Here is a 14,682-nt window from a genome sequence, read left to right as displayed (position 1 = left end):
AGTTTCTATCTCCGCCAACTTGGTTCAAAGTCCAAAGTTTTCGGGGATAATAATGGGAAACTAAACGACTCGTAATTCTTTGTCTGGGACTTCAGTATTTGTGCAGATAGGCATCTGTCATTAGTTTGTTGCGGTTGCTGGTTTTAATGACAAATGCGGTGGAGGTGGTTTGAGTAGATCAATGGCATTGTAATATGGAGAATTGCACTTCTCGTTGAGTATATTAGTTGCTGGGTATTTCTAAAAATATTATTTGTGATTAAAAAAAGGGTTCAGGTGACTAGAAAGTCCTTTAGCGTATCAGAACTAACAATAAGTTTTAAATAGTTACAAAAAGCAAATGTTAACAATTCCTTCTTTACTTTTTAAATAGAATGGTGAGAACAATTATAAATGTTTAAAGGACTAATTTTTCTTTCTGGAAACATTAGGGAAACATTACCTGGGAAAATAATAGAAGTTTATAAGCTGTATTAATTATATTTAATTTATTGTATGAATAAAACCAGAAGTTTTAAATTAAAATGAAGGATTGAGTATGACCGTAAGCTCCCGTCCCAATCGCAGTTCTGGTCACATTTCTCAGGCAGGGTGGAGAGGGAACTAACTAACTGTTAATTGACAACCCACTGCGTCGCCAACTAACCTTTTCCCATATTCCCCACTCAACCCATTAAGTGCGAAATCCACACCCGCGTCGCCGGAGGGGCTGGGCGGGATCGGATGGGGCGCTTGCTTTGGGGCCACGCTGGAGGCTAAGACTCGGATGCGGTCTATGCACTTTGCGCACACAAACAACAACAGCAGCGGCAGAAGCAACAACAAAACAACACTACTGCCAAAGCAAACAAATTCTGTTATAGACGTCGACGTCGCGTTGTTGTTGCTATTCCATTTTGGACAGCACCTGCAATTTCAGTTGTAGTTTCAGTTTTAGTTTTGGGTTCCTGGCGAGCGGACGCCCCATTTGATAGTTCCTACACATACACATACACATTTATTTTTGTTTGATTTGCGAGAGAGTGAGTTTTCCCACCTATTGTTTTGCTACCTTCCCCTAAATCCGCCCTTTTTGGCAGTGCTGAAATCGATAGTGGCCGTCATCCGCTTGCACCTGGAGGAGCTGTGGCTCAGGTAAGCGAATCGCCGGTGCGAGAGCCTCGTCCCAATCATTCGTCCTGCTGCGCAAGTTGTCCGCGAAAGACCAGGATACAAGTTAGGACGTAGAAGAACACGATTATCATCTTCTTGTTTCCTGGAATAGGGGTCAATAAAAACAGCGGAGTTATTGGGGATCGTTGCATATAGGGCTGGCTTAGAGGATTAAACGGTCCAGGCCCTTCTTGTGAACATAAATAGCTCGATCAACATTACAGTCAATGAATACTAATCAGTTTGGTACCATGATATCATAATCCACTTGGTGGAAGCTATGAAAAGAATTTGTTGACAGTTGTCATTAGACAACTATAGTCTAATTTAGATAAGCCGGCATTTCCCATTCTTCTTTCGTACTCACTTTTCAAAATTATATCGAAAGAACGTGTTTCTTATCTTACTTCTGCTTAATTCAATATACTATCAATCTGGGTTTATGCAGTCTTGCTCTATCCCTGAAGACTAAATATTCCCTTATAAAGACAGCTTACTATACAGTAAAGCAGACATTACTATCCTACGAGTGAATCGTCAGTTACTGATATGTTTTTATACCCGGTACTCGTAGAGTAAAAGGGTATACTAGATTCGTTGAAAAGTATGTAACAGGCAGAAGGAAGCGTTTCCGAACATATAAAGTATATATATTCTTGATCAGGATCAGTAGCCGAATCGATCTGGCTATGTCCGTCTGTCCGTCCATCTGTCCGTATGAACGTCGAGATCTCAGGAACTACAAATGCTAGAAAGTTGAGTTTAAGCATACAGACTCCAGGGACATAGACTCAGCGCAAGTTTGTCGATTCATGTTGCCACGCCCACTCTAACGCCCACAAACCGCCTAAAACTGCCACGCCCACACTTTTGAAAAAGGTTTTGTTTTTTTGTTCCTTTTTGTATAAGACTTATACATTTCTATCGATTTGCCAAAAAATTTTTTGCCACGCCCACTCTAACGCCTCCAAGACGCCAAAAACTGTCAGTGTTAAAGACTCTCCTTCGCACTTCCACTAGCTGAGTAACGGGTATCAGATAGTCGGGTAACTCGACTATAGCGTTTTCTCTTGCTTAAACTATTAGCCTAAAACGAAAAATATGCACATTATTCCTAAACCCAGCTTGCGTCTCACTAATATAGCATGTAACATTTGTTCCGGGAATCCAGTTTAGCATAATTTCGATCTCAATTCTGATATCGAATTTTGTGTTTGACTTTGTGTGATACTAATTGGCGATATTTAACGAACGTGTTTTTGATTATAGCTTTAGGTGCCGACGTTAAATCAAGTATTTTTCACCCTAACCAGGAAATAGCTTTCTAGGTGTATTTGTTTAGTTGCGTATACTTCGTACTTTAGCTGGGTAAAATCGAAATGTTTTCAGTCATTTATTTGATAATATTTAAACTTGACTATGCGGAAAATAATCTTTGCCCCTTTTTATGGTCTTTTGACCCACTCGTAGAAGTCCCAGCGAACAGCAAATCGAATTTAAATAAAATTGTGCTATCGACTTTTTATTACTTACTTATCTATCAGCTCGTTATCCCAGCCTCTTCAATAAATTTGTTGGTTTTTATGTTAACAGGTAATTTATTTTTTAAGGCCTTTAGGCGGGTTAAACGTAAATGCATGATTATCACTGAAATGGTTGGTCGGAAATGACTTACATAAAAAGGATTTTATCAGAGAATTTAGGAACTCAAATCCCTTTAGCCTGTCGAGTTGGAAGGCTTACTGAATAATGTTATCCTTCTTCAGCTTGGCCAGCTCATCTGGCCCGCAACCGAGTAGTTCACCCAGAACTTCATCCGTGTGCTGGCCTAGCATCGGAGGAGCTGTCCGGGCATCGTTTCGCGCTTCGCTGAAGGTCACAGGGGGACCCACCACCTTAACGGTTCCGTCCTTTGGATGCCGCAGGCTTTTTACAAGGCCAATGGCCTTGATATGCTCGTCCTCGAAAACCTCGGGAATGGAGTTAACAGGTCCCACGGGAAAGGAGGCGCCCTCGAAGAGTTTCATCCAGTGGCGCGAGGTGTCCTCGGATAGCATTTGCTCCAGGATTCTCAGCAGCTCCACTCGATTAGTCACGCGATCCTTGTTGGTCTTGAATTTGGGATTCTGCGCCAAATGCTCCACTTTAAGACGACGACACAGGTCCTCAAACTGAACATCACTGCCAGTGCCCAGGGTGAGATAGCCATCCTTTGTCTTGAAGCTCTGATACGGGACAATGCTGGAGTGTGCGGTGCCCATCCTTCCTGCTTCGACTCCTGAATTCAGGTAGTTACTACCCACGTTGAGCAGCAGGGAGCAGCAGGTGGACAACAGGTCGACTTCGATCTTCTGGCCACGCTGCGTGCGTGTCCTTTGATAGAGTGCTGCCAAAATCGCTCCATGGGCGTACAATCCCGTGGACATGTCCGTCACAGCCACGCCCACCTTGCTGGGCGGCCCATCCCGTTCCCCGGTAATGTGCATCAATCCTCCAACCGAGGAGGCAATCACATCGTAACCAGGTCGCTTGGCATAAGGTCCCACAGAGCCATACCCCGTCATAGAGCAATAGATCAGCTTGGGATTCACCTTACGCAACTGCTCGTAGCCCAAGCCGTAACGCTCCAAGGTGCCGGGCACATAGTTCTCGACCAGCACGTCGCTGATCTCGACCAGCCGATGGAGGAGCTGTGTGCCGCGCTTGATATCGATGCAGATGCTCCGCTTATTGCGATTGGGCGCCAGGAAGTAGGCGGCATCGTTGCTGTTCTCAAGGAAGGGTGGTCCCCACTTGCGGGCTTCATCGCCAAAGTGTGGACGCTCCACCTTGATGACTTCCGCCCCGAGATCCGCCAGAACCATTGTGCAATAGGGGCCGGCGATGATTCGTGATAGGTCCAAAATCCGGATACCATGCAGCGGGTGGCGTTCATCCACATCACTGGCATTATCGGGTGCGTTGTTTTTATCGCCAACGGCTGCAAAGTTTCTCAAGCTCTGGCGGCAAACTCCGTAATTAACCAATCCCCGGACGAGGCGCAAATTCTGTGACAACATGGTTCTTTTTTGTTGCTACTTGTGGGTCAACTAATCTGTCGGCAGTACACATAAATTGTGTGTGGAAAGTTTTGCGGGCGGACTTGATCCGCGGCCACTTTTATCGTCACTGAAAGTGGCCCTCCATCCAAAAGTCGTCGGAAGCTCGTAGTCTTATCTCTTTTGAGGTGCTCTTAAAATTCTCCAAAGAGTGGGAGCTTTTTGTTAACTATCTTAAGTCTGCGATAAACAACACTTTGGAGCCCCAAAAAAGAAAGAGAGTCTCTTTTGGGGTTCACCTTGGGGAGTTTCCACCGAGAATGTCGCGAATCCTTTCGGTTTCATGGGGGGAATCGCCTCTGCTGACCACAAGATAATAAGAGGTTAGTCATCCACGATGCCATATCATTAAGTACAGATCGAATGCTTCGCGTCGCGCCGCCTTGTTTAGTTCTGTACTCCGATTGTATCACCTTGCTGACATCTTGGATAGCGTGATCTTATAGTAAGCGATGCGGCTGAAATCAAAACAAGCATTTTGTTTTTCTGGAAAAACTGACAGGCCAAGAGCCTAATGTGCGGCAATTATTCCCTAATGACCAGCACAATTAAAATGTAATTTGAATGTCGTGGCTTACGCCTGAATGCTCACCATAAGTGTCAGGCGGATCAATAATCCGCAACTACTAAGTTTTGTGATCTTAATTGATGGGCATAACTGGTTCATCCACGCGCAGGCGATTAATTAAGATTCATGCACAGGGAAAGAATTTTATTTAAATGAATTCTTTTAAAGGTGATTTCTAATAATAATAAGGCATTTTTTCAGAATGACATGTAATAACTAGATTATCATAGAGGGAATCATGATCTTAAAGATTTGTCAAACAGTCAAATACTAATTAATGAAATATAAATTCTCTCTTTCATTTTGTTAGCTTGGGTAGGAGTGGTGAGTAAATTAGAATAACCAGTAGGATCTTCTTAAAAGTAAAAGTAAACTAATGTGTGTATTACCATATAAGCGTAGGCATATCATTATCTCTTCAAGATCACTACTCACATCTTGGGGAGTCTGCTTAAAATAACTCGCCCTTTCTCATAATTATTGCTTATTATCGGCAAAGTCGATGTAGCCATCAGTAGACCATGCAGACCACGGACCTTGAAATAATTTTCTCTTGTGTAGAAATTCTAGCTAATTTTAGAAAATACCTGTTCCTGGCTAGTTACTAACTCGTTACCGAGGTGTAAGAGTAGGTTCAAGGTTCTAGTTCCTTGGAAGTGGCTTTTCCCCCGGAAACCTCGCCTCGTGGAATCAATATTTATTTTCAGAATGACGTTGCACTATATGTGTGCTGGTGATCTCAGGTTGGTACTCAGCTGGTACTGAGGTCAGCATACATGGCCTAAACAGCCCGATACGGTCCGAAAGCTATAGCCATAGCCCATTTGCTCTCGCCGAACTGTGTAATTACGATAGGAGTCCTCCCTTTGTTCATGTCGTTATAAACGAGGCGATAGCAATCCAAGATTCGAATGCGACTTTAATCACTTGGGATCAAGAGTTCAGGCCATGTAATTGTCGATCTATGGCATGACGCACTTGCCCGCGTTATGGCCATTTCCTTTGGGCCATTCCAGTCGGGAATCACGTTCACAATCACGCTGGTTATTATGCCAAGCGGATCTTAAGAGACAGCCTAAGAGAACCAGTTTCCGAGCAGATAGAGCTTCTGAGCGATTGGGAGATTGGAGATGGGAGAGTCGGGCTTTAAATACTCGGTGGCAAGCTTGGCCAGCGTTTATTTACTCAGCTCGTCTCGCTCGCGTCGGTTCGGCTCGTGGATCCATCAGATACACACGTATATACATATATACAGAAAGAAACCGAAAGCGATACCGATACCGATTCAGATGCAGATGCAGATTGAGATAGCCCGTGTGTTTTGAGTGAAACAAAATGAAAGCCGGCCAAAGGCTGCGCATGCGTCGGCAGCTCGGCTGTTCCCAATCGGCTTACTCGCGAGTGCATCCCGCAGATACCACTGCCAACTACCATTACTAGCGGCCAATGCAGTCCAGAAAGCCTCGACTCGACTATTAGCCAACTGACCAAGCCAAAAAGCCAAAAGCATCTCGTCGAGCTCTCAGCTCTCGGTACCCAAAAAATTGTGCAAGCCAAAAAGTCGATTGCAGTCGTCAGCTGCGGATTGCCGATTGCGGATTGCACAATCCTGGCAACCTGTTGCTGTTGGTTGGCTGCTGCACGCGTGTGTTTGTGTGTGTGTGTGTGTGTGTTTTAGCCGTGTTGTAGAATCTTGTATCCACCGTATCAGCGTATCCAGTCGGAGATACGCAGATCACACACATCGTATTTTCCCCCATCGAGTGGTGTGTTGAGAGAAAACCGTCAAAATTGCTGTGCTACTCTGTTCCAGGATCCTGGGGTACATCATGCGCCGGTTCCTGCGCTCGGCCATGATCGTCTTCAGCTGGTTCGTCGTCCCCTACAGCCGGTACACCAACATCAAGGTGATCCGGCGCAAGCTGCCGCCCATCCGGAGCCACCTGCTCGAGATTCCCGCCGTCGACCTGGCCAAACTGATTCGCACCAGAAAGGTGAGTAAATGCAATCCTCACGTTCACTGCCTCCACTCTTCCAAATTGGGTCACTTACGCAAAGCAAGCCACCTGGTAAATGGGTCGGCCGAAATCTTGCCAAATCAATTGGAAAGACTGTTGCCACAGTAGCGGGTTCTGTTGCCACATTTATTGGATACTGGCCATAACTACTGCTTGCAGCCAACTCCTGGGGAGTCGGAAAAGTAGATATTTTCTCGTCTCTTTTTGCAGAAAGTAAAAACTCATACGAGGCAATGACTCGAGTTTCAAATTTATCACTTTATAAGACGCGGAGCACTGGCCCCTAACACTTCAATTAAAAGTAAGCCATTAAAAAGGTCGAGGGTAGAATGAATGCACAGCAAGCAAAGGGGTAAATACCCTAACCAGACTAATAAATTGCCTAAGCAGTACTAAAGAACCATATCAGGGTAAAGTTCACTGCAAATATCATTTTCAGAAGAATTATTATTTTAGTTTTCTTCAGGCTATATTCATTTAAAAGTTCATCAAAAGGTCAACCTAATACCAAGTGGAAGTTGTGGCTATACTTACTTGTTAAATGCAAGTTTTCTATTTTACAAACATTAGTTTACATTTTAATAGTAGGAAACAAAATTAAGATTGTTGTAAAGAGTCTATTTATTGTTTGGAGGTCATAATTAGGTAACAATTGCTTCACATTAAGGCAATTCTGTGTGCTTGGCCATAAATAACAAAACATTGGGGGTCAATAAGCTCAGATCAAATGGGTAAAGTTCATAACATTTAAAGGTTTTCAGCTGTCGAATGAGGAAAAGAGCAAACAACCGTGCAGGTTTGTTTAAAAATTCAAAATAACGATGATTCTTAGTTTTGGCCGTTGCCTTGGTATTGGAAGATTTCAGAAAAAATTCCGATGGCGAAATTTGCCAACATTTAATGAAAAACGTTTTTATTAAAAATCCTGTTTTTAATACGTCTTTCGACTCTTCGAGAAGCATAACAAGCATTAAGTGACCCTAGGCCAGTGTATTACCGCCAGATGAAATCGAAATCAATTTGGGTTTTTTTCCCTCCATTTCTACCGCCGTCTCGCAAGCACTTAAGCCAATTGGCCCAAAACCAAAACAGAGGGCTGGGATATAGACACAAGGCATTGAGGAAACCGACGGGTTAGTCATCTAAAGCACAAGCCAAGTGTTTTTATGACGCCAGCAGCAGTTTCGCAAATCATCATACATGTGGGCAAGGCCTAGAGGTCTTAGTCTCTGCAAACGAAGCTGATCTGTATCTGTATCTGTATCTGTAAATGTATCTATATCCATATCATATCTAAATCAAAGTCGAAATATCTGCCCATGAGATACGACCTGAGCCCAGTTGTTTCTCTATTCGGGCTACCAATTACATGCCCCATGTGTCTTTGTTTCTGTGTAAATGTCTACGGGATGTGCAAGATCTGTGGCCCGTTCGTTGGTCCACATCGTGTGAGGTCACCACTCGAGAGACCTTATCGTAACACCAACCGACCACCACCCGCCCTCCAGTTACCATATCTCGCTCAGTGGGCTGCCTTTGTTTAATCGCATGTGCTGCATGGAAAAAACTTGCAGTTGGGCAGTTGGGTAGATGGGTAGATGGGTAGTTGGGTTTTTAGTGCACGTCCGTCTGAAGTACGAAAATTGTACTTTATTTATTTTTTAGTGGCGCTTTTTACTGCTTCTGTCTTCTTTCGGCGAGGCGGTCATATGGTGCGTACGAGTGCTAAATATTATTATTTTAATTATGCATCTTTATATGTTTTTTCCCCTCTTAATTGCCGGCCGTTTCATTGCCATAGGTTAAGCGTTGCCTCACAACGAGCCAAGCGTAATGATTTTGTAATTGGCATTATATCAGAACGCGCGTCTAGTTGGCCGATCACCTATGTATATTAAATAATAATCGTCGTCTCAGCAACCAGAAGTTGCATTTAAGAAAGTGATACTGCTAATTGCCCTTGTCCGCTGTGGAATTAAGTGGATTCTCTAGGTTTATGTTTCTGAGTAGGAGGGCTTGAAAATAAGTCTGCGGTTCATAGACCGGTACCAGATGATCTATCTGCAATCTGCTTATGTGAATTCGTACTTGAATCGCATAATTCGTGTTTCGTTTTTTCGTGTTTTCTTCTTTTCCTCCGCCATTTGGCTCTTTTAGCACGTACTTCATACACCATACAGATCCGAATGTATCTATAAACGCAACTTGAATCTGTGTCTGTGTGTCGCGATTTCGTTATACTCTATGCTCGCCATGCCACAAGATCTTTTCCACATTGTAAACACCGAGCGTTGGATGGCATCGGAATCGGAGTCGAAAGCTTTTCGGTCGCTGATTTCGTAGCAAGCCCCTCTCGAAGCCCTCGACTCCTCATCATCCATTGCATGCTATTGGCCGGTTGCACCGTGTTTACCTGGTCGGAACCCCCCCGGCCGCCACTGACTTATTATTACACTGGAAGTCATTGAAAAAGTCAAGTAGCCTTAATTTTAATTATACATAGGCACATACGAGCGGCTTTTATGTGCGCCGGTGCATCATTTGTGCGTTGCATGAGCCCGAATTAAGGCGAAGTAAGGCGAAGTAAGGCAATTTAGGTCTCAATCCGGCGGCAGTGGGAAGGTATAGGGGCACAATGGCGACACATGGAAGGCCTTCTGCCTCCGATTACCCAGATTAACTGAAATCAAGTTCAGAGGTTACCCTCGGTGGCAGCCTGTGGTTCGGAGTAAGGTGTTCGCTAACTATCTGGTTTCAGTCGAATGATACCCATTTAAGTGCACCAAAGCTCGAGCTCTTACAAGTCGGTTTGATTGATACGTGCTTCCCCCGTCAATTACCTAATCAGATCTTTGAAAAGCGAGTGAGAATGTAATTAATTACATTATCGGCTACATCAGCCACTGCTTACGACTCTAAGTACTGTTGATGGGTGATTTTAATTGTATCGGTTCTCGGTATAATTATAAGTTTATCCACTGCCAATTCCATGGGAGATGTGTGAGTCATGAGAGAACACGGGAGATTTCACAGCTACGTGTTTTGATCTATTGATCGCTTTATTATCCGTGATTATCAAAATTCTTTGTGTTCCCAATCCCATTTATATATAGGCTCCTTTATTTTATTGTTTTGTTTGTCAGCTCATTTGGGTTTATCGCTGGAAATGGGTTCTTTGTGAATTAATTGTGACACATAAATATGGATGGCAAATAATTGATCAATACGTGCTGCAGCCCATGGATTAGCTATTTATTGTTTCTCCCTTTTTATTTAAATAATCTATCAACGCTTTGTGAACATTTTGCTTAGATTAACACGCAGATAACTGGTTTTCTGTTTTAGAATTCTAATTTACTCTGTCCAACCACTCAAGTTGTTGTGTAATCATTGACCATAATACTCCTATTATTATCTCTGTGACTTTAGCTATCGCTAAGCATTTTTTATTTCCTTAATGCATGTTTGATTGATACATTGTTGATCGCTCAATCCATAAAGATCTCTTCACGTCAATAGATTCTACACTGAAGAATAACACGGAAATCAGCCTGACTGGTATCTCAATCGACACATGGCACGGGATTATGTATTTTAGCATTCTTCGACCTATGTATTGACCAATGAATCAATTTCAAGAGTAGCCTCTTTGAACTGAGACCCCAAGAGTTCTGTACCCCCATGCCATTCATACATTACTCATACGTCATGGTGCCGCTGATACTGGGCGATCGAAAGTGCATGCATCGCGCGACGAACGTCACGACTGCAAGTTGTGTTTGGGTTTGTCTTTTTATTGATTTTAATTTAACTCAAATTGCCTTTTTGCCTCGGCACTGGCACTGGCCGCTTCCCAATAGACTTCTGAATTGATTGCTGGGAATTTCAATGGAAATGGGGAGGAATGTGAGCTGGGAGGTATGCGAGTTAACCTGCGGAAATACTCAAACATTCTTTGCTTTCCACTTGCAGATTAAAAGCGAAGAAGTCGTGGAAGCCTACATCGAACGATGTCGACAGGTGAGTTAATATGGGATATGGGATATCATGGCATCAAGCACAGACATCTATTCTCTAAAGTGGTGCGATTTCTGTCTAGACCTATGTATATTTATGTGAGTTTTAGCGTGTTTTACTTCCCATGCAAGAGTTCCATTACTCTATATCGTCAAATTTTGAATGGTTGAACATTAAGTTTTACGATTGTCATTTACAAAATGGCAATAAATAATTCAATTAATTGTATGTGAAGTATTATTTTATCGCTGGTAAATAAAACGATTTTTATTCGATACCCTAAAATACCAAAAGTATTAACTTTATACCGATCCGTATTCTTTATTGAGCAATTACCAAGATTATTTATGCTTTATACATTGACTTTTTGAGGTGTTTTAATTGTAATAAATTGGAAAATAAAAGTAGTAATAAATATAATAAAAAATGTAGTAAATATTTCCTGCGCCCTAAAGTTTGCCGTTTGATTTCTTGCAGGTGAATCCCCTGATAAATGCAATTGTGCAGGATCGCTTCGAGGAGGCATTGGAGGAGGCTCGTGAGATAGACAACGTGATAGCGATGGGGATCAACAGCGTGGAGTCGATGGAGGAGCTGACCCCGTTGCTGGGCATTCCGGTGACCGTCAAGGAGAGCATTGCCGTCAAGGGCATGACCAACCAGGCAGGTCGGGTCTTCAAGACGCCGCAGATAGCCAAGTCGGATGCGCCCGTGGTGGAGCAGATTAAGCGCTCCGGCGGCATCATCTTGCTGGTGTCCAACACACCGGAGCTCTGCCTGCTGTGGGAGACGTACAACAACGTGACGGGTCAGACGAAGAATCCGTACGACCTGAAGCGCACGCCGGGCGGATCCTCGGGCGGCGAAGCGGCCCTCCTGGCCAGCGGCGCCTCCCTGCTGGGCCTCACCTCGGACATAGGCGGCTCTTCGCGCTTGCCGGCCATGTTCAGTGGCATTTGGGGCCACAAGCCCACGCCGTATGCGGTTTCCTTCAGAGGTCATCACCCGACGAGTGACTTCCCCAAGTGGGGAGACTTCTTCACCATCGCGCCGATGACCCGCTACGCCAAGGATCTGCCGCTGCTGCTCAAGTGCATGAGTGATCCCACGGGCCCCAAGCTAACGCTGGACAGGCCGATCAGTGTGAATGGGATCCGGTTCTTTTTCATGGACAACGACGGACCATCCGGAATGATGCGACCGCTGAGCAGGGATCTGCATGCGGCCATCAACCGCGTGGCCACCGATTTCAATGCCAAGCGAGTGAACATCCGCAAGATGAAGTGGTCGCTGGACATCTCGCTGTCCGCCATGCTGACCATGAAGAACATCGAGACCATTTACCACAAGACGGAGGAGGGCGAGCAGCCCAAGACCGTGTGCAAGGAGACGGTGAAGTACTTCTTCGGATGCTCGGACAGCATCCTTCCGTCGGTGATCTTTGGCCACCTGCAGAATTTCATGAAGATCATCCCAAACTCGCGCCACAAGCACCTGGCCAGCATCATCGAGGCGCTCAAGACTGAATTCAAGGAGATGCTGGGCAACGACGGCGTCTTCCTCTACCCGACCTTTCCCAACACGGCGCACCAGCACTACCAGATCTACCACAAGCTCCTGGAGCCCATGTACATGGCCATCTTCAACACGCTTGGCCTGCCGGTGACCAACTGCATGATCGGTCTTGATCGGCGCAACTTGCCCATGGGCATCCAGGTGGTGGCCAACCCGGGCCAAGATCATCTCAGCCTGGCGGTGGCCCGCGAAATGGAGCGCCGCTACGGCGGTTGGGTGCGTCCTCCGTCCGAGGACAGCCACAGCAGCAGTGGGAGTAGCAAGCAGCGTGGCTAGGACGCTCTGACCGGAGGATTGGCTTTATCCTGTGTGTGATCCATTTGTACTTTGTTTTCTTATTAGCTAATTGTACACTGTCGAGCAGTTAGGGAATTTCAGAGAGACTTTAAATGGATTTAGACAAATCACTGTTATCAGCCGGAGTTGGCTGACTGGTAGAAAGGAATCCCTAGAGCAGCCTCTACACTTTATCAGCATTTTATTCGACCATACATCACACCACTAAATGTTCGGGACCTTCGAAATTAGTAATCCCTCAATCGCGAGTCATTACCCATTGTATTAAATTATTGTGAAAAACTCCCCTGAGCTGTACATCGTATTCGTATTCGTATTATCTTTACCTATATGTAAATATTCGTCTAGCATCTAAGTGTTAGGTTTATGTCGCGTCCGGCAAAGATCGATAAATATAACCAGTATGTGTATGTATGTATGTACGTTTTGTAGCATCTCGTTTGAACAACTTGAAAACTTTACAAATTTTGCAAAGAACCAAATTCGTTGAATAAATACGTAACAGAAAAAATATTAACCGAAATTTCAACTTCTGTGGCGCAACTTCTGTGGCCGCCGAAAAGCAGTTGGCCTCCACTTGGAAGCCATCGAGGGAGGTCCGAGTTCGAGTCCGAGTCCGAGTCCGACTCCGACTCCAAGTCCGCGAATGCTTGAAATTGGGCCCACCTGAGCGGTGGACCCGAAGACAAAGTGAAACAAGTATTAGACGGCTACTAGAGACAATACACGCTCGGATACGTGTACCACTTAATAAATGGTTCCACTTCGCTGCCCGGCTTAGAGAATCTTACTACAGTCGGACCTGTTTTTGGTAAATTTCAGTACTAGCAGATTGGAATAAGAGATTTTCTTTTTTTTACTTTATAAGGATGTAAATCATTTATGAAAGGGGTAATGTTGTATTATGTTGTAACATAATCCAATATATTTCTTTTCAATTGTTCGAAGGAAACTTTACATAATAATAGTAGGCTATTAATTCAGAGTTTACCTTTATTTTTTGTAAAAGCAGCCACTAACCTCTTCTTAAAAATGAAATACAAAAAGGCACCAAATGTAAGTTATTCCCATCGAGGAACGACTGTAGTGCTACCTACTTACCCAGAGACTGGGAAATCTAATCTAATAGCCTTAATGGTGCGCATGCGCGCAGTTTTCCCAGCCAGCTGCCTTTTAGTGAGTTTAGTGAGTGTCCAATGCACTTTTGTCATTTGAGTTGCCGAATTTTGGGCACATTTTATTGGCCCGGCTGGGCGAATTTGGAGTTGGACTGGGGGTGCCTGCTAGTCGTTTGTATTTTTCTATTGCAAAAATGTGTTTTCGCGTGCGTGTGTAAGTGGTTAGTTTTTGGCTTTTGGAGTAGCCCAAGGTTGCGCCAATACGGCTTGCGCAATTCCGCTGCCGAACGTGGTATTTGGCCAGAAAACTCGGAGGTAACTCAGATTCTTGCCCAAGAATGTGGCGGTCGCTGGCGTTTCAAAGTGTTTTCTGGCCAATGCCAGGCGGGAAAATTGTAGCTATTGCCTCGAAATTGGGTGAAAACATTTTCAATTGCTTACAGCGGAAAAGTGCAAGCGGCGTGACGAAAACTGTGGAAATCTGTGGAAGTCGTGATCCGACTACCTGTCAGGGAATTACTGGAAGGCAAAGCCTCTCTTTCGCCAGCAGACTGCCCTCTCCCTTGGAAGGGAAGGCAGTCTACCTGAGATACCTGTGCACTCCAGAGAGCCGAAACTGTTTCGAAATCCAGCGAAACTGGAGTGAGAGGCATTCCAAGAAGATGTGAGAGGGCTATGCTGATAGAAGGAATAAGTCCGAAATGCGGACTAGACTTATTAACTTATAATATATATATACTTGAACTGGTAACTGATAATACACTACACTGCTCATTACTACACTGTTTCAGTCAAATTCAAAAACTGTTTTAAAAATACGCCAATATGATGCGGAGTTA

At 44.3% G+C, this 14,682-nt stretch overlaps 2 protein-coding genes across 3 annotated transcripts; one reads left to right on the top strand and one right to left on the bottom strand.

The window, feature by feature from the left end:
* The first annotated feature begins 660 nt into the window (after nt 1-660).
* Nucleotides 661-13,212, top strand: LOC122621133 (fatty-acid amide hydrolase 2). Of its 2 annotated transcripts, XM_043798891.1 has the most exons (5): nt 661-1,022; nt 1,080-1,134; nt 6,632-6,812; nt 10,809-10,856; nt 11,331-13,212. In XM_043798891.1, coding segments are annotated over exons 1-5 (1,659 nt in total). In that variant the 5' UTR covers nt 661-1,021; the 3' UTR covers nt 12,705-13,212. The 2 variants fall into 2 exon arrangements, with proteins under 2 accessions (XP_043654826.1, XP_043654827.1); XM_043798892.1 differs by lacking the exon at nt 6,632-6,812 and having other exon boundaries at nt 665-1,022.
* LOC122621134 (succinate--hydroxymethylglutarate CoA-transferase) lies at nt 2,770-4,910 on the bottom strand. Its single transcript, XM_043798893.1, has one exon. The coding sequence runs from the start codon at nt 4,209-4,211 to the stop codon at nt 2,892-2,894; it is 1,320 nt and encodes a 439-aa protein (XP_043654828.1). The 5' UTR covers nt 4,212-4,910; the 3' UTR covers nt 2,770-2,891.
* Nucleotides 13,213-14,682: the final 1,470 nt, after the last annotated feature.

This window comes from Drosophila teissieri, chromosome 3R (genome assembly GCF_016746235.2).
Source record: "Drosophila teissieri strain GT53w chromosome 3R, Prin_Dtei_1.1, whole genome shotgun sequence".
Classification (NCBI taxonomy): domain Eukaryota; kingdom Metazoa; phylum Arthropoda; class Insecta; order Diptera; family Drosophilidae; genus Drosophila; species Drosophila teissieri.
This window is presented reverse-complemented; position numbering and strand designations above follow the sequence as displayed.

Coding starts and splice junctions, on each gene's coding strand:
- LOC122621133 (XM_043798891.1), top strand. Junction 1,135..6,631: donor CTGGAGGAGCTGTGGCTCAG/GTAAGCGAATCG, acceptor ACTCTGTTCCAG/GATCCTGGGGTACATCATGC. Junction 10,857..11,330: donor ACATCGAACGATGTCGACAG/GTGAGTTAATAT, acceptor GATTTCTTGCAG/GTGAATCCCCTGATAAATGC.
- LOC122621134 (XM_043798893.1), bottom strand. CDS start 4,211: ATGTTGTCACAGAATTTGCGCCTCGTCCGGGGATTGGTTAATTACGGA.